The following is a 21,216-nucleotide window of genomic DNA, read 5'->3' on the forward strand; positions in this document are numbered from 1 at the left end:
CTTGGTAATGTGCTGTCCATGTCTACATAGCATCCAGTTTGCACCTGGCTTTCCTCCAGCCAGCTAGCTGCCTAGGGGAGAGCATGTGCATATTTGCCTACCAAAGGCTGTATAAACGTACCCTTGGTAGAGCTTGGCTTGCTAATCTAAGTGAAACAAAGAGTGGAAGGAGAAAGAGCCGTGTAACGTCAAGGACAAGGCTGTCACAGGAGCTACCATGCGTAAATTAGCCTAGACTATGTTTAAACTGGACTATGTTTTCAGCCATCAGAGTGGTCTGGTTCTTGTGCAGTCTCTCAATAAGCGGAGCAGGGGCAAAATAATAACTACCACTACTGAGGTAATGCTTGACCCAGTACTGAGTACTCCTCCTCCTCCTCCTACTGTAATAACTACTGTTACTGCTAACTAGTACTTTTAGGATGGAACTTGTTAATTTCTGAGTGGGACTTAGAAGCTATGCTTGTCACAGCTGGGAATTATTGATCAAATTTTCAGAGAAATTGAAAACAAGAGCTCTCTCCACCCCCCAAGATAAAACTGATTACAAAATGAGGCATAAAAATAATTTTATTCACATGCCTGCTTCGGTCCTCTTTTACCTCTATGTTTTCTGCCTTTGTTCGCAGTTTCCTTTTTTTCTGTCAAATTAATTTTAAATTCTCCGGGTTTGCTCTGAAGAAAAAGGATTTTGCACTTCTCAGCCAAAATACCTGCTTAATTCTATCAGAGTTTTATTGGAGTAAGACATGCAGAGACAAAACTCTTTGCAGGGAGAGTAAAAGTTCCCTCATCACTTAACGCTCGAAATGAATTTCTGATATGCATCTGCCAGTGCAGACCAATTTTTTAAAAAAACACCATGGAGAACCACAGCTTGAAGTAGCTGGGCTCTAGAGCAGGATTTGGTATATAAACTCTTGCTAAATGCTAGAGAATTCTTTATTCTGACTAGATTAATTGAGCATGGCTTAAGAAAAATGAGGCCTATTGTCCTTAACAGACCAAGTGCTTTTAAATGCTGGGTAGCTGGCAGGCTAGTCCAGTTCTATTCTTATGTTACATATGAAAGCTCATATCATGTGGTTAATTGCTGAGTCAGTAAATAATAATTTAGCTGCAAGATATTCTTTCATTTTTGTCACCTCTGTGTACAGTGCTGTTCACATTAACTAGGTGATTTGAGAAAAAGAATAATACTAAAGAATCAAAATTCAGTGGAGAACTGATGGATTTAGGTGCTCGCTTCAGTGTTTGCTCCAAGGTGCATCTGTTTTGTTTTGATCTCAGTAGCAGTTGCCTCTCCAGCTGAGCCCCTCATTTCCAGGTGAAGTCAACTCTGACAGCAGGAAGAGCTAGAGACCCTGGGTCTCTTTCCTGATTTGGGACCTTTTAAAATATGTAATTTCCCTTTGTCCCTGGTCTGTGGATTTTTTTTTTTCCTTTTTGCTGAGGTTTTTCAGCTGGGCAGAGGGGCAGAGGATGGGGTTGCTTCTCCACTTCCGCTGCAGGGGAGGTGGAAGCCCATTCTGGCTCGTGGTTTGCCATAAAATCATGGGGTTGTACCAGATTTATTCAGGTCAAACGGTGGACCATGTCAGGACCCCTGTGCTGGGAGCTGGTGATCACTGGGGTCACAGCATCGGTGACCATCTGGCACCAGCGATGCCAGGGTGGGAGAGCGGTGGTGGCGCTGTGTTGGAAATGTATGTAGAGCACTCACCATGGTACCGTGATCTCTGTCATGGCGCCATGCAAGGCGGAGGCCAAAAACCAGACTTCCACACAGTGTGTGATGCTTTACGGCTCTGCTTGAGGCATCTTGTGGGCCAGGGTGCTCTATTGCTGCTTTGCCTGGTAGGGATGGAGAAATAATTTTCATCTTTGTGCCTTTCAGTCTGACAGGTGTGAAATTTATAGCTATTTTCTTTATGGAAATGGCAGAAAATATCCCACACAGCTGATAATTTGAATTGACTGATTCAGCAAGCAGAATCCTTTGCAGAGTATTTTGGTGAATATGCTGCCAAAGCTGGAAGATTCAGAACTACGCCTGATACGAGTAAGACTTTTCTTCCAAGCTAGAAAGCTGGTCCCATTTTTCAGTTCTTATGGAGTGGAACTTTCTTTTGGTAAAGTTATTGAAAGGTGCATCTTTGAAATTTAATTTGCGTTTCTTTTTACCAGATATGAGCAAATTAAGCTTTGATTTGACTGGTGTTTTGTAGTCACAGAGCTCATAACTGTGGGTGGGTTGTGTAACCGTAGGAGCATTTCTTTAGAAGAACACTTTTGCCTATGATACTTCTCTAATGTTGGTTGAGCAGCGAGGAGCAAATGAAGCTTAGAGGTGCAGGGGCTTCAGCTTTGGAGCTGGCTGTGTCATGCCACCCTCCTGCTCTTCCAGCAGCAATTCAGAGGAAGAGATTCTGCACCCAAAAGGACAGCACAGACACCAGAGCAGAGGTGGTGGATTTGGGCTTGCATGGGTGATTCCTGGCAGTGCCGAGGCTGTGGGTTCAGTGTTCAACTCTTAACAGCAGTGGCCAGTGCAAAGAGCAGTCCCACCTTTCCTTCCACCAGCCCTGCTGCCCAGCCTCCCTATGAGGGCCTTCCCCTCTTCGGCGTTAGCTCTGAGGCTTGCTGGGACCTTTGCTGAGCTGCTGTGTCCTGCTGCTCTCACAAAGTATTTTTTATTTTTCCTTAGATTTTTGTGAGATGAGATAGGTTAGGGAGAGGTCTGAGGAGCACCAAAAGTAGCATAAGAGAGACGGTGGTGTGGACACATTAAATCAGCTCAGGTGTTCTGTCGAGCCTGTCCCCCACTTAGGTGCGCACAGAAGGGAGGGAAGTGCGATTTCACCTCCTGCGCTTAAGGTTTTTGGTGTGTCCTGGCTGAAAGCCCTTTCACAAGCAGGGCTGACTAGCAGAGCGCTATCTGCCCAGTCGCCGTGTGGGGATCTGCACTCCCTGACGGGATCTTGCTCCATGCCCGGAGACAAAATTCCAGGTCTGAACCTGTGTGTAAGAGCTCATCAAAACAAAAGGTTACTTAATGTTGGGTTTCATAGTGACATCATGTATATCATGTAGTATATCATATATATCATAGTATATCATGTATATCATGTATATCATGGTATATCATGTAGAATTGAATGGTAAGAATTAATATGGCCAAGAAAAGCTATGCATTACCAAGGTCATACAGAGAAGGGTGCCACTTGGAAAAAATTTTTAGTACAGTGTAGAACAGGCAGTGTCAATGTAGTTTGCACAGTACAGTGGATTTCATGAATGTTTTTTCAAAGTGAAGCAGAAGATAGCTTTTCTGCAACCCACACTGTTAAGGTCATAGGTATAAAATTGAATTTGGCAAAGAAATGATGATTGTTTGGAAAAGCCATGGAAAGCCATGGAAATGCAAAAGCTGGTGCGTTTCTTCTGACTCACTAATGCTATTTATTTATCTGTTTATGTATATATATATTTTTTGAACCTGCTACGGACCTGCTATATGGCAACACTTCAAAATGCTGTGGTAGTTACAGAGTTGTCATCAAGCTTTACCTTGAGAGCATGCTAAGATCTTGAAAACGATCTTTTTTCCTTCCTCTTTAAATTAACAGCACACAGAAAAAAAATACATTTCAGTGTTTTCACATTTTTGTGATCCTTCAGTTTGAAAAACTACTTATTGTCTTAAGTGTCTATTTTGAACAGTAAATCAGAAATGAGTGAAAGTAAAATAGCAAACGTTTAGGGACTTGCTCAATGCCTATTGAGGTCAATGAGAAACTTTCTGCTGACTTGAGTGAGCAGGTTATTCATGGTGAACAGCCTAACAAATCATCAGTGAACGATGTGACAAGACTTTGTTTTTGTTTTCTCTTCAAGGTTTCTAATAAAATGTGGATGGGCATGTTTTTCTATAAATGCAGAGTGGATTACTAAATAACAGTGCTTGTGTAGCACAACACAAGGGTGAAATGGAGAACTGAATGTACATGCATAAAAGAATGCATGGATATATAAACATAAGGAAAGATCCTGCAGCTCGTGGTGCTAAGGCCTGCCTGTATGGATTTGGTTGTAGAAAACACACTTAGAGTAGCATAAAGCACACCTAGAGTAGCTTAGCAGTTACTCTAGTAACAAAAAAACTGCTTTTAAAACATACTTCTGGACAGTTGCCTGCTAATGTTTGGAAGGCAGAATACAAATTAAATGCAAATAAAAACTGTACCCTTGTGTTTTATTGCTGAAATTCACGTGGGTGTTTACTGTGCTTGGCTGCAACTTGATACCCCCCCATAGCTATAGCACTATGCCACAGCTGGAAATTGCAGCCTTAGTGCAATGGACCCCATCTATTTTGTCAATCAGTTGGTGACAAGGGAGGATTTATATGATTTGTGGTCTGCTGAAGCAATTATTTGCATTTGAATAAATGTCTTAATTGCATATTTTTATGAGAGTGACGACGTTATTGATTCATTAGTCCAAGACTTTTACAAGTCTCTCATTTATATTTCTGTAGTAGTTGGTAATAACCCTGAAATCATTGCAGTTAATATTTGGAAGTTATAAGAAGGTTTTAAGCCAGTAATCTGCATGTTAAGCAGTCTCTGGTTCTAGTGGTGTCTGCCTGTAATGAGCATCTAAGAGATACTTCTTTTATATACGTTTCCTCTGCCATTAGGACCTATATGTGTATTCAGATAAGCCCCTTGGGTAGTGTTGCAGTGCTGAATATGAAATGTCTTTACAGAGGAGACACAGAGGGAAAATTGTCTTTTGCCCCCCTCTCTCTTCCTCCTAGATATTTTGAGTAGGATGGTTTGTTCTGAAAGAAAAATTTCACAGAAAAACAAAGTCCTATCAACCCATCAGCAATCTCCTTCACAGCCAGCGTAAAGGGCCGTTCTTCTGGCTCGCAGTCGTGACGGGTAAGATCAAAGCTGGGCAAGAACAACTCTAGCTGTTGCTGCCAGGGCATCCAGCCGTGCCACAGACCCTTTGAGCGTTTCTCTCCAAAGCTTGCAGCACTTTCATTTTGTCACTGCGGTGTGAGGGCTGCTGAGTGGCACCCAAATTTCATGATCTCTCCCTCGCGTTTTGTTGTGGGTTGGTGCATGCTTATATGTATTGTGGGGGGACTCTTTCCAATGTTTTATGTTGTCTGGGCTGGAACACTGTCCAACTGTACCACCTACCTCTAGTTCCATTTTTAATGTCATTAAGCAGAAAGAGAATATTTGGCATTGCTAGCTTTGCAATGTTATGATTAATCTTGAGATAACCGGTACTTTTCCGAAAGCCTGAGCCTCTAATCTGTTCAGTGTGCTTGAATCACTCCTCCTTCTCCCTCTCCCATCTTAGTGTTAGGGTCATTATTTTCCTATTATCCCTCTCTAGTCAATGGGAAGAAATAAAGAACTGTATGCAATAGTTCTGGGCTCTGAAGGTCTTTCTCTAGGTGTCTGCAATAGGTGGGACGCATGTGGGCGCACATTTTTGCGTAGAGAATCTTGAAACCTATCAAACCTGTGGAATCAAGAGCCAAAATACAATTAATAATCTTCTCGTCTTTCATTTTAATATCTCAAGATATTTTAAACAAAGACATGAGTTTTGGGGACTTGGCTGAAATTTGTGAATGCTCGTGGATGACAGTAGTGGAAATGCGGAGCTTTGTGACCCCTCTAAGGGACAGGAGCAGCCAAGCAAAGTTGCCTTGAGTTGGCTCCTTTTCCCTGCAGCGCTGAGGACGTGATGATGCTTGTTTTTGTTTGTTGAAGAGACGGGAATGGAGCAGATTTGTCTGCCAACCTCTTCTCTTTCCTTTCTTTCTAAGTCTGGCGTTTTTGCTTTCTGCCAGCCGATTTGATGCCTCCCCCTCTCTCCTATTTCCACTGAAAACACTGCTCTAACAGGCCCCGCAGGAGGAGAGCCGAAGGCAGTGCCGGGGGGGCTCCCCTTCGTGCCGTGAAGGGCATCCTCTGTGTGCCAGAGCTGCCAGGGAAAGGGCGGTCTCCTCAAGATAAGCCTGTTCTCTGGGGCCACTTTGTTTCATGTGCCTTAAGGCATTGTATCGGCAGGTGAAGGGTTGTGTGCCACACGTGATTTGAATCTTTCGTGTTTTGCAACCTGCATGTGAAACATAACTTGGTTGTGCGCCTAAAGGAGGGCTTTGCCTGCTGCTGGGGAAGCTTCACGGAGTGTTTATCTAGGAAGGTGTGCTGGGTGAGGAAAATGTTCCTCAAATAAACTCACACTTCTCTTTCATAGTTTATTTTTAACCAAATACCTTTGGCTGCACCTCAGTGTTTTTTCAGTGGTCAGAGATAGTTATCTTACCAGAAAGTTTCCCTACTGGAATATATTCATGTAGTTGACAGCGTTCTCCTTTTAAAGTACATGAGCTGGCTTCGAGTTGGATTAGTTTTCCTTTTCCCGCTCCATGCGCAGATTACAATAAATTGTTGTTGTGATATATTAGTAACCTGCTGGGAAGCGAGACACCCTGATTAGGTGATTTATTGCAATTTAGTAATGTAGAAAGTCAGAACCCATAAGCCTGAACGTGCTTGAGCACGTATTCCTAATCCAAACATAGTGTTCGTAGCTGGGAATGATTTGTCAATCTGGCTGGGGTTTTTTGTGGGTTTTTTTGTGTTTTTTTTTTTGTTTGGTTGGTTTTTTAATGTTGCCTGGAGACTTTTAACCCTCCTGCTATTGAGTTACCTGAAACTGCGACCAAGCACTGGATCTCCTCCAGGCTGTTACGAAAGGGACTGTGCTCCGTGTGGCTGGGCCGGCCGTTTACTGTGGCTGCAGTGGTTTATAGACGTGTTTCTGGATCCCGTCGGGTGTAAGAGCAGCGGGCTGGCTACCGAGTGAAGAAGCAGGAGCACAGGCTCGCTGCTTGCCCGGGGACCTGGCGGATGCTGCCGCCGACCTTACCCTGGCTGGTCCTGTTTGTCTGCTCTGCGTGACCCCTCCTGCGGATGCGTTTGGGGGCTGGCGGGGCGAGCAGAAAGCAAGCCATTTTCAAAACACCAGAGAAGTCGAAATGAGAGTTTCTCGTGTAGGAATGAGTTGCTCCCTCCTGTTTTGGCAGGGTAATGGGAGAAAACGTTTGCATTTTGAGAGACCTGAGTTGCAGGATAGGTTTAGTTTTTCCCTTAGATTTGATCCTTCAGATCAGTAATCAATAATGTAGTATAATTAATCAACATTTAATGTTTCCAAAGCCCTGCACAACTGTTAGGTAATTTATAGACATTTAGTTTCCAGTAGTTCTGTGGATTTCAACACTATTTTTCTTTTTTTTCTAAAGAGACTGAATTCCCAAGGCTGTACCAGCTACTTAGGATATAAGAATTGCTGTATGAAAGCATGCTTCTTTTCAGCTTGGTTTTTATTTACTCGGAGTAACTTTCTCAGTGGGGAATTTCCTTAAAATATCGAACTAATGGTTGTCTTCTCTTTACTTAAGGCCACTAGTAGTGAGTCAACTCTTGAGGTGTTTTCTTCTGTAGCTGATCTTCTAGGGCAGTTTATTTTCCAGTGCAGAGTAAAATAAACTTCGTGGATCGTTGGGAGGAAAAATAGATAATGGCAACAGCAATAATGAAGAAAAAGATATCCAGGCAAAGAAGAAAAGTAACACTTTATCTCAGAACGCACAGCGGACACAGTGTGATTCTTTGGGAAGCTACTCTGTGATTTTTAGCAAATGACAGGAATCTAATTTTCTTAACTGTGATGAAATTAAATTTGTAATGAATAATTTTAGAATATTCCTGTTTAATAGTTCTTAAGGTGTTTCACGTGCTTTTCACATCGATGCTTTGCCCTGTATGCTCACTTCCTAGAGCAGGAATTAACTCTTGACTCTCTCCTTATGGAGAGGGACAAACAGAAACAGAAAAGTTATGAATTCTGTTGAAGCATGGCCGTAAAGCAGGATCTGAGTTTTTAAAGAAGTAACCTTACATGCGTAGAATATCCCTTTTGTAGAGGATCATTAGGGTAAACTGCAATGTTGCAGGAGGGGGAGGAGGAGTTTTCAGCATGCACAAAATAAGGTAAAGCCTTTTGTACACTAGTATCTGAGAACTGCTGCTATTGCAGGCTTCGGAGAGAGGTGTAAACAGAAGAAGGAGGAAAAGAGGATAAAATTCTGGTCAACTACTACGTGTAAAAAGTTGATCTTAAGCTATTACTGTTTTCTTCTCGTTCATAGCATGGCCGGACCCCTCTGCATCTTGCTGCCCACAAGGGTCATCTCCACGTTGTCCAGATTTTGTTGAAAGCAGGTTGTGACCTGGATATTCAGGATGATGTAAGTAGATACAACCATCCTTGCTTGGGGTGGAGGGGGAAAAGCTATTGTTTCATCAGTAATTTTTAAATAAGACTAGAGCTTAGCTTCTTTGAAGTGGGATTAAATGAAAACAAAATATGTCTCCTGTATTTTTTTAATTGGGAGACGTAACCTGTAATTTGGAGATGAAAAACTGCACAGGAGACAAAGTAAAAATGGGTGTTTTTCAGTGAGTAACTTGGTAGTCATATTTAAGCCCCAGAGCTTTGTAAGAACTCTTGTTACACCGGGTCCGTGTGCGTAGCAAGGAGGGCCCTTGTCTACCATTTGATACAGAAGTGAAATAGAGTCATTGTAGCGTGCGGGAACCCACTGAAACGCTTCAGGGAGGGCACGTGATCTGTTGTGATGTTTGCCTAAGCGGGAGATGCTTTTGTGCAGATCTGTGTCGTACCATACAAAATATTGAACAACTACCCAGAGCACTATATGGGATCGCAGAGAAGTTGTCCCATTGTCAGTAGTGCGGGATGGACTGTCAGACTGTTGGGTGGTAAATCCTCGGCGTAATGTAATCAGCTTTGATTTCAGCAAAGGGTAGCTGGTTGTCATCAAGTAAAATATATAAGTTATTGATCTTTCTCAGTTCTCCATAGAAATAGTTCTAATATTGGACTAGGCTTTAGGCATCATTGCAGTGATCAGTAACCTCATTTTAGTTATCCCCCTCTGATGAGCAATGACATAGGTTGAAATGGGCAACAGCAGTTAAATAACCATGACTCCCTTCAGGTTCGTTGCTAATTTCTGCCTATAATGTTTGCCCTGGTTTGTTCTTAAATGCCTGTGCTCAGGGCAGGAAGTTTTCCTCACAACATTTAATGATGGGTCAAGCCCTTTTGAAATGCTCTTGCAAAGTGATAAGCAAAGCCATGTATTATAATTCTGAGAGCATACTGGAAAAAAATTGAGAAGTGTTGTTTTTGTTCCCTCTGGAATAAATAAGGTTTAGGTTCTTAAAAGATCCTGAAGGTCCAGGGATGGCTATTAGAGGCACCTGTATGACTGACTATTGAAAGGGCACAGGAAGCCTGTAGGTGCCTTTTGAAAATCCCTTTAGGCATGTGTTTGTATCCAGAGGGTCTTAAATATCTGTAAAAATTGGAAAACTGGTTTCTTTTTCCACATGAGTAGTTGCCTCCCTGTGAGACTTAGGCAGTCTCAGTCTGGTAAGCCTAAAACGGTGGTGTTCATGCAGCCAGCTTTATACTGAGAAACTTGTTTTTCTAGGAAGAATTGTTGTTTCCTGCACGCTTTATTCTTTCACTGTGCCCATCTGTGAAATGGGGCTGATTTGCAAGTATAGTGGGAGTGTTAGTTTATTCGGATAGGGAGTTCATTTTTAGACCTCTCCCAGCCAAAATGGTACATCAGGGATTTAAGACAAAATTATAGCTACTTTACAAGTACAGTCAGTTATCCTGAAAAATACAAGTTGCTGTTCTGAGACTCTAAGGGCTGCCAATGATTTACTCTTAAACTGGGTTTCTGTGAAAACTGTCTTTTTTTTTCAGTCCTGCAGTCATAAAATCTAGGCTATTTATATGTAAACCTGATGCAGTAGGCATCACTGGAAAAACAGTAAATCTATGTTTAGCATCAGTTCAATTCAGGGAAGAGTCTTGCATTGCAGAAATATCCAGCTCATAGAAGAGCTTATTTCACTTGTCTTGCAAACTTCCCAGGTCCTTTTTTCATGAAAATTGGATACCGCTTCTAAATGAAGGGACTAACCTGAACAAACTATGTACATGCTTGATTTACACATACAAGTTTTTAAAAATGTATTTTGATTTTGGCTCTGTGTTGAGTATTAGTTATCTGATTGGGGTTAAGGAGAGCCTCGGGAGTTGCTGTATGGTTTGAGAATGTGTGTTTGGATTCGTCTCAGAGGAGGAGGAAGATTCAAACTCCAGGTGAAGATTTTTGCTTGTGAAAGGCATTAACAAAAATATGTCTGCTTTCCTTTTACAGAGGTCTTTTAAAGGTTCTCTATCTATGTTTCCTCCTTGTATAATTGATTTTTGCATTTTGTTTATGCCATACAAAGGTGTTCATATTCTCTTTTAATTGCAATCTGTTGATTATGCTGTCAGTCACTTTTACTGCGTGTTTATTGGCAGTGAAGGAATTTTAGCATCAAATAAAGTGTTGATTAACATCAGTACATTTCATTGCTCTTTTTCAGGACTACATATTTAGGCTGAGAGATGAAATTGCTTATGAGAGCAGGGAGTATTGCGTATTTCACTTAAAAGTAGATTACTTAAGTTGATATTTGTCTGAAGAATTGTGATATAACTAAGAAAATCTTCCTTTTGATTCTGAAAAGCTGAAATATGTATATTTTAAATGACAAGAGAAATCTAAAAACATTTTATTTTGGAGTTGACGATCTTTAGCTAATAGAGAAATGAAAGGCTAACTTTTCATCTGCCAGATGATAAGCAGAAACTTATAAGTTGCTAAATATTGTGGAGAGATTAAAACACTCACTTCATGTTCTACAGATATGTTCTTTAAAACACAATAAGAGCCGTAAGAATTAGTTGAAGAATGACCTCCAGTGGCCTGGAGTGGGATTATTATGAATTTCAACCTGTGGAGTCCAGCTCTGTAGAGTACGCAACCCCAGGAGCTAATTCTTTCCTTCTCCCTGCCAATACTGAAAACTCTTACTGGGATCCCAATGCAATCTCTGAGTGGTCAATGAGTATCCATACAGCACACACTTCAGAAATAGTCAAGGAGAAGGTTGTCTCGGTGAAGGAGATCAAGGATGAAAAAGATAAGAAAAACCAGAAGAGAAAGGCTAGAAAGGAACCTAGAAGATCAGAAAGAGAGAAGGAGGTTAGAAATCTTGCATCAATCTTGCCTTGAGCTTCACTCTTCTGTGGCTGCATGCTGTAAAATCTTGGATTGGCAGTATGGCATGAGAGCGCTCTTCTGAGGTGCATGACTGCATGGCGAGCTTTGCACTGGGTGCTTGGCATAGTGTTTCCTGCACCAGATATGCTTTTGGAGAACCCACCTGGAAAAAAAGTCACTTTAAAGCAAAAGCCTGAGCCCTGAAGCTTCTCTCTGGAAGCCCCATTTTAAGAAGCAGAAAATTAATTTCAAATGCAACAGTAATCCAGAGTTCATAATCATTTCTCTGAATATAAATAAGCAAAGTGGCTTATTTCTGTAGTCCCATTTAAGTGTCATTTCTGCTATAATTTCTTTCATTCATGTTTATTTTTCCATGCCTTGATGTCTCCTGCTGGTCACGCAGCATCATATATTGTTTAGAGTGAAATACGCCTTACACTATATTCATGATGATTGTCTTTGTTTAGGAAGGGGAGGGAGAGAAGCACATAGGCACTGGAAAACGCTAGAGCACATGGCGTTGCCATTGTACCACTGGTTCAGAATATTCAGATATTTTTGTATGCCCTGAGAGTACTTTATGCTTGATTATATTTTCACTTTACAAGTGTTTTAAACCTTTTACCGTGAATTTAGTGATTTGATTTCAAAGCATAAGACTTTACAACTGCTGCCTAACACTTTGTTTAACGGATTGAAAGCACAAGTTTTTGCTGTTGGTTTTGGTGCCGTTCTCCAGTAGCAAGACAGTTTGTTTGGTCTTTTCTGCAAACGTGGAAAGGCAACGAGGAGGCAAAGCATGATGCTGAAAAGGGCTTTAAAGGAGATGACAGAGCTGATGGAGGCAGTAGAAAAAGGGAATGTGTAGGAAAAAAAATTGTCGGGGTCATAATATTTTTAAAATCAGATCAAGTAAAGAAAGTAACGTATTACAAACTGGTATAAACCAACTCTAGTTAAATTTGGGGATTGGAGACTTTAATAAAGAATCTATATCTATGTGCTTGCTATTCTTGTACCTTGTTAGAGACGGGAGAGTTAGGAGATGTACTAATATCTACCTGGAACTCTTTCCGAAGTTTCAGATATAAAATAGGGTGAGTTTCAGATATAAAATAGATGTCAATCGAGTTGTTGAGTGTCTAGCCCCTGTGGCTGCATGCACTGCTTTAAGTTTATCAGCATCTGAAGGAACTCTAGGAGCCCAGAAGGTAATCGCAAACACCAGGATGCTGAGTGTATGCCACCTGACCTAGCCAAAATGCTAAAGGAAAGAGTAATGCCAAAATCTATGGAGAAGGTCAAGATTTACATGTCTGCCTTTCTTGAGGGTTCACAGCGTGGAGCCCTCTCTTGAAAGCAGGCGTTTAAGCTCTCTGTGAAGAGCGTGGGTTCCCCCTTTGGAAACATACCTCCTGAGACTAGAGCTTTTTGTGCGATAGCCCTATTACATGTAGAGCATGCAGGATGTGCAAGCATTCGTCCTGTAGATGAGGAGATCAAACTTGCATTCCCAATCTCCCAGCAGCATCCCCCTCTAGACTGGTGACTCTCAGTGTTTTTCTTAAATGTGGATCGCTTTCAGCAAGGAAACGCTCTCATTGCAAGATAAGCTGGGCGAGTACCGTAACCTGTTGCATAAAAGGCATCTGCCACCTCCTCCTCTGGCCTTATTTCAAAAGGTGGTGGACATGTTTGTAGTTTGTGTGAAGCATGTTCCAACAAGTGCTCTTAGAGGACGCTCACAGGGTGAGAGATAGGAGAGGAAATGCCTAAATTATGGGCTCTGGCAAGGCTTAACGTGAGATAAGTGCCAACCTGATGAGTCCGATAAAAACCGTGGTGCCTCTTGGCAGCATGCAGATTCAGCTGTTTGGGGAATTTGAATGAAACAGAGGAACTGTAGTTGCTTTCAGGGGTAGGCAGCAGCTAAGCAAGGAGTTTTAAGATTTTAGACTTAGGTGCCTTACTTCTATCAAGTCTCACTTAGGTACTTGAGTGTCTTTTTGGCTTCAGGCCTACATTTGTCTTTAAGCAAACTCAGTTCTGTCATTTCTTTCAAGGTCACGCTTCTGTGACACTGCACGGGAGTTACCCCTCTTCATTGCTACTGATTTGCAGTCTGTTCTTAGGATGTAAATCACTTACAAATAGGATCATAAATTGTGTCCAACATAACAGTCTGGGCAATTAGTATGCATTTACAGGTGATTTTTTTCTCCGAGTCCCTGGAACAGTCCTCTCATGCCTTGCTAAAGGCAAAACTCTTGAGAAGTGTGTTTTGAGACAGTTATTTTAGCAATTAATAAAAAAGATACACAAGTCAGTGATTAAACTGTTTGAAAGTTCATGCTCTGAAAAAAATACAAGTCACTAGCTGACTACATAAAAGGCAAGATATTAGTTTCCTCCTCCTCTATTAATGAGGAGGAAAGAATTTTAAAAATAGTGATGTGATCCAATAGTGATTCAATATTATTAATACCTGGGTTACTCAGTAACTCACGAAGTAGTGAGAATCAGTCTTTTGATTCAGCTCCCACAGCACCTTAAGTACTTTTAAGTTTAATGTGTATGCTGAAGTCCAAAGGAATGGTTGACAAAATCCTGCCCTGTTGACTTAGGCTCCTGAGGGTTTTAGGGGTCTTTGTCAGGAAAATTACATGGGAACCTGAAGTTCCACTACTGCTTGTGCCTAGAGGCACTGCTGTCATGGTAAGGCTAAGGGTCTTGATGCTTATCTCCCCTGGCCTTAGAGTTTATGACCTCTTAAGGGTTCATAGATTAGGTGTCTTGGCACTTCACTCCTAAGGAAGTCTGAGCCTATAAAGAAGTGTGAGCCTAGTGATGTGGCCATACATGTAGGGGTAGAGGGTCACCATTCCCAACAGCGTTGATGAATTTCATCTATTACTGTTGTAGTGTAAAACACATAGTTGTGAATGAGCTGAGCAGCACCTGAAGCAAAGAGGGGGAGCAGCTGTGATGTGGCACTGTGCCCCAGCCTCCAACCGGTTTCCAGCGAGCCTTGCCCTTTACTGTGGGATAGGAGGCAGTGATGTCCTGAAGAAGGGCAAAGTGAGCTCGTCGACTGTGCTCCCCGTACAGTTCAAGAATCTGAGCGCCTCCAACCGGTTTCCAGCGAGCCTTGCCCTTTACTGTCGGATAGGAGGCAGTGATGTCCTGAAGAAGGGCAGAGTGAGGTCATCGTCTGTGCTCTCTGCACAGTTCAAGAATCTGAGCGAGGGGGGAAAAGAGGATTTTAAATTGGTTTCTACCTTGTCTTTCCTGGCAGGTGACTCTGTCCAGGAAAGGTAGGATTTGAGAGGTCCTTTGACGTTCCTTGTTATGTGGATTAAGTGTTTACCCTGTCAGCATGCTGACTGGATCTTATTCTTAGATGCTTGGCTCTCCCCTTGCATGTGTAGCAAATGTATCAGCATCCAATTTCACTTCTTAAACAGGGAGGCTACAAGTCAGGTGTGATGAGACACACTCCTGCGACACTCGAGTCCCTCACTGCAGTTACTTTCATGGGGTTGGGTTAACGACAGGAACAGCACTGACTTAAATTGGCCCAGCGAGAAGATCTTTAAATACAAACTAAATCCAATCCAGTCCAAGCTGTTTGTGCCCACAAATCTGATCTCCTCCATAATCAATTTTTCAGACTGTAAAGAAGCAGGAACCAACTATTTATTGTTAAAGCCACTGCTAAAGGTCCGTCCATCACAGTGGCAGATATCATTTTTTTCTACTCTTTATTACAGTGTCTTCTATAGTTTTGCATTGCAGCAGTATAATTTAGGAGTGATAGACTGATGGATTGCTTTCTATTTCGTGGCAGGATAAAATGACCTTTGCACTCTCCCCGTTATCCATTGCTCTATTAACAGTAGCTGTGCCAGTCCTCAGTACCATGAGGATATTGAAAAGGATGCTAAGTCCTTTTCTGGCATGTTAGGCAGTACATTTCTGTGCAGTAGCAGTTACTGGAAAGTATTTGACAGTTGTACTTGTGAGATAATATATTCTGGATATATTTTCCATAAAATTTTGGTTACTTTTAAATTTAGGGATAAATATACAAGTTCAGAGAATCGGCAGTGCTTTGGAATACTTTGTGTTTTTCTGAAAGTCCCAGCTCCTGGAACCATTACCGTCTTTGTTCAAAATTCTCCTAAAATAAATTTTCCGTCTTAACAGGGACAAGGACAGAACTGTGAAAAGCTGACCTCTAAAGACAAAGCACAGATAGCAAATTAGAAAAACCCTCAACACACGATTTTAAAAAAATCATCTTCCTGATTATAAGCCAATTCAGTGATTTACTGAACCATTTTCTAATTCTCCTACTAATTGCCTTTGAGAACAAATTATTTAAATTATCGAGTTATCTAAATACTTGCAGTCTATATGACACAAAAAGTGGAAATCTCCTCAGTTTTAGTATTTAGTGTAATCTGATATTATCTGATAAAGAATTGTAGCAGAGAAATTTTATATCTATTTAGGACCAGCTTCCTCTGCAAGCTTTCTTCCTTGGGTACATTGCATATCTCTACCATTCATGTGGTTTTGGTGAACATTATCTAGCTAAGCAAAAATGGATTGGATTTGCAATCTGTTGTTCATCCATAAAATGGCTGTGTGCAGCCTTGCAACGAAGTCTTTGTGCCTGGACTCATGGGCTGTGTTTCAGCATTGCAGGTTCAAAGTAACTACAACGGAAAACCAAGACAGGTTGTTCGGAAGCAGTGGAACTAATGCGGCTCGGTTTCCTTCAGATTTGTGTTGTACCACGTAAATGCTCCTATTCCCTCTCTTTTATCACAGTCTCACACACCTGCAGTATGCTTAGTTCCCTTCCACACATCTCCTTATCTTTCTCATCCCTTGCCCAAGCACACACATTAAAAAAAATATGTATCTCCAGATGTCCCCCATGCACAGGGCAGAGCAAGAGGCAGCGTGTGCTGTGGGATGTGGGGAGCTGTCGATGGACGGGGCAGTGAGCCTGAGCTTGTAGCTGTAGGCCAAATGGTGCGGGTAACTGTGTAGCTCCCTTGTTAAAGCCTATAAATTGATTCTCCCTAGCCTTCCATTTGTAGAAGGCTTGTAGAAAATCAGTCTTGGTATCTCTAGCTCAGCAAATGAGTTCAACAGTTATCAGAGGGCAGATCGATTGCAGTCAGACAAGATGACCACATCAACATCATTTCTTTTGGAAACTGGGCCATGAAAGTTTGACACTGGTGTAGGAAACTCACTTTTCGCTGCTGTGTGGCAGTTCAATGAGAAATGAAAGTCATCTGGACCTTAAGACTACTCGGGTGCTTGAATAAAATAAGTTGATAGTCTCACAGTTGGGGTCCTCATCCTACAATTACGTCCACTCTTAGCACTAATTGGTAATTCATCAGAGATGTTGAAGAGACTGACCTCATCTCACACTCCTTATCCAAGCAGGATTGATGGAGCAGTCAGAGCCAAAACAGTAGTGCCTCATCCAGTTAGTGTAACTACTGGAGGATCAGTACGATGAATTACTACAGCCTATAATTCCCTTTAGTTCCCCATAGATACTGTTGGTTATTAGATGCGTGGAGCCAAGTGTATTAGATTCACTGCCCTCTAATACTACAATATTTTTAGAACACTTCAGTGCTGTGTATGGGATTGTGATGAGTTGTAAGGTCTTGTAAACAATTGATCTGCAGCTCTCTGATGCATACAATAACTTCATTAATCTTGGAAACTTTAATAGTTGTTTACTGGGACTGTTTTCAAACGCAGCTTGGATTTAAATAGTATGTGTGTTGAAGATGCAACCTCTGTGTGTGTGTTGTATGCATTTGTGTTAAGTCAAAATTAGGTGGAAAGGATATGGATTAAAAAAATTGCCTTTTTTTTTTTTTTTTGCAGGGTGATCAGACAGCATTGCACCGGGCTGCTGTTGTAGGGAACACCGATGTCATAGCAACTCTCATTCAAGAGGGGTGTGCTTTGGACAGACAAGACAAGGTAACAAGCAAAAGCAGAGCCCTGTGGCATGCCAGCCTTGCTAGCCAGTAATGCTAAGGTCACAAAGAATAAGTTATGATTTGTACTCCTGAGTAGATATCTAATGCTTTGAAAGTAATTGGAACAGTTGCACTGGGGTGGGGGAAGATGTACCATATCTTTAATCGCAACTTCAGATTTGCTTACCTTTTGACCAAGGTGATCATTTTTGAATTAATTCACCCTACCCAAAACACTGCATGATTTCCCTTGCTTACCCAGAAACTGAGAATTCCAGACTGCAAATTTAGTTTGGAAATAAGCCTAACTAATTCCAAGTTCCAAACAAAAGCTTCGGTGGCATTCTCTCTGTTTGCTAGATGTAAGAAGAAGTAGAAGGTAAATATAGGAAGAGGGAGAAGGTAGAAAGATAAAAATTCTATAGGGTTCTAAGACATCTCTAGATTACCTTGAGGTATCTTTTTTACCTGCTAATCCTATTTATCTTTTAATCTGATGGCATAAGCGTATGTTCTGTGATGAGAACTTACTATGTGTCTTAAGTTACACACAGAGGAAAAACATACCTGTAGATGGTTCCCACCACAGGCCTCCTTTGAGCTATTGTGGAGTAGAATCACAATCAAAACCACCATGATCTTCTGTCCCAAATACCCAGCTGACTTTTGAACTAAAGGACAATTATTGGGTAGCCATCAGGAGCTTCAGAAATTACAGCTTTTATGGGAAAGTTGTGGGAGAAGAAGGTGATAAATATCAGGTTTCACTCCAGCCAATACAGAGCAGTGGAGCACGGCTGGTACTCACAAGGCAGTGTGGCATTATGCTTGGGTGGGAACTGAAGCATCACTGAAGCAGAGGTATGGAAGAGAGGAAAGTATACAGCGTGTTTGTGGAAGTTATTTTAAGTCTGGTATATTTCTGCTTCTGCTAAAAAGAAAATAGGAAATTAGATAGTAGGAAAGGAAGATTTATTTGTTAAACGACCAGAGAGCACATGCAGTTGCTGCATTCTGAATGCAACATTACTCTGTGTGTGGACGCAATACACTAAACTTGTCCTCTTGTGTGTGTGCTCTCCAGGACGGGAACACTGCTCTTCATGAAGCTTGTTGGCATGGATTCAGTCAGTCTGCCAAACTGCTCGTTAAAGCAGGAGCTAATGTTCTTGCCAGGAACAAGGTGAGGCACTTACACAAGGAGCTTTCAGTGCTGATGTAGCACAGCTGATTCTCATCCCTGGAGATTTCTGGTCATGACATTTCTTAGGAGGTGGACACCAGCTCATATTGGGATTTCATGTTCTTTTTGCGTTAATCATGCCTAGATGATTCTTCCACAGGTGTTAGGAAATTCATAAAGTGCTGTTGAGCACTTTAAATGATACATTAATTATGGCTGAAGAACAGTGGTATTCCTATGGAAATATCCACAGTACTCTAGTTTATAGTGAGTGGATTCATTGTGATCGGCGTAACATGAAATGAACGTGAATTGTACTAATAGGAAAATGGCATTCAAAATCCAATTTTTGAGAAAATAGCCAAATGAATGTAAGTTACAGAGGAAAAAAATAGTGATTCTTATGTTAGAAAGTTCTTTTTAATACATTACCGTAGGCCCTTATTGAAAACTTATAAAGAACCTGGCATATCTTTCTTTTGGTATCTTTTCTTTTAGCCGGCTCTGCAAGCTCTGTGACTCCTGCGAGCAGCTTCTCATGCACTGCAGGCTGGGCAGGACCTCTGTGCCTTCCCGCCAGTGCTGACACTTCAGATGGCTATTCATAAAAGCATCTCAGAGGCTTTTCAGAGATTGTTCAGAAAGAAGAATTGTTGTGTCAGACACAACTTGGAAACTAAGTTCAGGCCTGAAATAGTTTGTAATGTGGAATCAAAGACGGAAGACCACATCTGAGAGTCGTCCCTTTGTAATTCAAATCCTGTGACTTTGATCAGTGTCTTGAAAGCTAGAGGGACAAAATAAAGAAGATAATCAAGGTGAAGCAGACAGTCTAGTAAGCGTGTGAAACCTTTTCACTCGAGCTGATTTCATTTCTGGTTCTCAAGGACCGAAAAAGCAAACATTTTCAGGCCAGCAAAAGCTAAATACTGTCAGAAAACCTGTCAGACCAATAAAATCCTGGCTTAAAAAAAGCAAATCACAGGCAAACTCTCTTTTTAGTTTTCTCCCAGTAAAAATTGCATATTTACTTCTTTCTGGAACCTTAACATGTGATTCTCTGGAGGTGTTGGGGTTGGGGTGTTCTGTTTTCCTTCTCATCTTGCCTGAAGACTTTCATGCTTTGTGAGCATCCAAGCTCTCCTGTAGCCTAAAATCTGCACCCTGCCCTGTGTAAGCACATACAGACACCCAGGCAGAGTTGGATGGGGGTTAGGATGGAGCTGTATAGTGATCATAAGCAAACAGAAGTTGGTCTGAAGTTGTCTGTCTAACACCCTGCAGCAATCACGGCAGGCTTTGCTTGAGATCTAAGCTGCAACGTCATGACAGTGTGTTTGCCTAAACACAAGGATTAGATTTCTGTGGTAGAAGCGTCCAAGTGAATACGCTTTTGTACTTCAGCATGCAAAAATAAACACACATGGTAAGATGAAGAAGTAAACCATCTAGTGAGGAGTGGGGAACTCAACTCCCCTTTGCTTTGCTAGGTGGTGGGACGGGGTAGCCAGCAGGACTTGCACGTTGAACCTGCTTTCCCAGGCTTGGCAGGGTGCAGGATAGGCACTCCTGGGGAAACAGCTGCTCGGAGTGTGAATGCTGTAGGTTCCTCCTTTGCCTCCCTCCCGCCTTTCTTTTCCGCTTATATGTGGTAATTTTTAGATGTTTGCATCAGATTAGGCACAGACAGAGAAAAGTAGGAAAGGAAAATGTTATGTAGATGATAGGAATGAAAGCCAGACTGTGTCCTAAGGAGTATCAAGACATCAGAAGTTTTATTTCTTTAAATTAAGTTCTTGATAATGCTGTTTGTTTCTAGTGACTCAGAAAGTTTCTAGATTGTTTACTTCCTGTAAACACACTGAGCAATGCAGATTTCCTTAGACAATCCAACTCCTGCCTTTACGATATCCCAGATAAACGATTTCATGCTGCAGAGGGTATTTTAATCGCCAGGTTCATTCGGCTCATAGCTTGTTGAAATAACAGCGATAGTCTCCCACTGCTGGGTGGGAGATGCTTCTCTCCTTGTGGGGAGAAATGTGAGATTTTATTTTTTAATGCTTTTTTAAATGATGTATGTCCAGTTTCTAAAGATGGCTTTTGTATTTTCCTGTATTTCTCTAAGGCAGGTAACACACCTCTTCACCTGGCTTGCCAAAATAGCCATTCCCAGAGTACTCGTGTTTTATTGCTTGGAGGATCTCGAGCAGATCTCAAAAATAATGTGAGTTTTAAAAAGGACATATGTTAACTTTTGTGTGCTGTTTTGTATTAACTGTATTACTCCAAGATGCAGAAAATGCTCAAAAGCATTTCAACTGTGATTTTTGTTATAAAGGCTGTTGAAAAAACACTAATGAACCAAGGATATGTTGTATGCAGGAATGCTTGTGATAGGACGGAGCTTCCACCCCTGGATGGGGTGGAAGCAGAGGGGTTTTGCTGTCAGACCAGCGCAGCCGGGCCGTGCGCTGCTCTGGGTGGGATGTGACAGTCTGACCGAGGGAGTCCAGTCAAATTCTGCAAAGGAGCCTCCCTTCTCAAAAAGATGGCAAGTCTTAAAGGTGTTTTGTGCCAGATCAGAGAAGGCCACCGGACACCTGCCCTCTCTGAGACAGATTATATCGTGAGTGTCAGTCTGTACAGTGGGGGAGATGCAGCGTGACTTCAATTCCGGACAGCTTTCGTCCTTTATAACGGATCTGGCATGACAAAGGAAGAAAAGCTACAAAAGGTAGCCAGAC

General features: G+C 41.7%; 1 protein-coding gene across 11 annotated transcripts in view; it reads left to right on the top strand.

Annotated features, from left to right (window-relative positions):
• Positions 1-21,216, top strand: part of ANKRD6 (ankyrin repeat domain 6) — a 125,507-nt gene that overhangs the window by 90,893 nt on the left and 13,398 nt on the right. For 9 of the 11 annotated variants that reach the window (XM_068937769.1, XM_068937767.1, XM_068937765.1 and 6 more), the window contains 4 exons: positions 8,252-8,350; positions 17,189-17,287; positions 18,371-18,469; positions 20,598-20,696. In XM_068937769.1, coding sequence (XP_068793870.1) covers positions 8,252-8,350; positions 17,189-17,287; positions 18,371-18,469; positions 20,598-20,696 — 396 coding nt within the window. Of the gene's footprint in view, positions 1-8,251; positions 8,351-10,902; positions 11,243-17,188; positions 17,288-18,370; positions 18,470-20,597; positions 20,697-21,216 lie in introns of those variants that run through there. The other 2 variants (XM_009668365.2, XM_009668367.2) reach the window with 1 other exon arrangement.

This window comes from Struthio camelus, chromosome 3 (assembly GCF_040807025.1).
Source record: "Struthio camelus isolate bStrCam1 chromosome 3, bStrCam1.hap1, whole genome shotgun sequence".
In the NCBI taxonomy this organism is placed as follows: domain Eukaryota; kingdom Metazoa; phylum Chordata; class Aves; order Struthioniformes; family Struthionidae; genus Struthio; species Struthio camelus.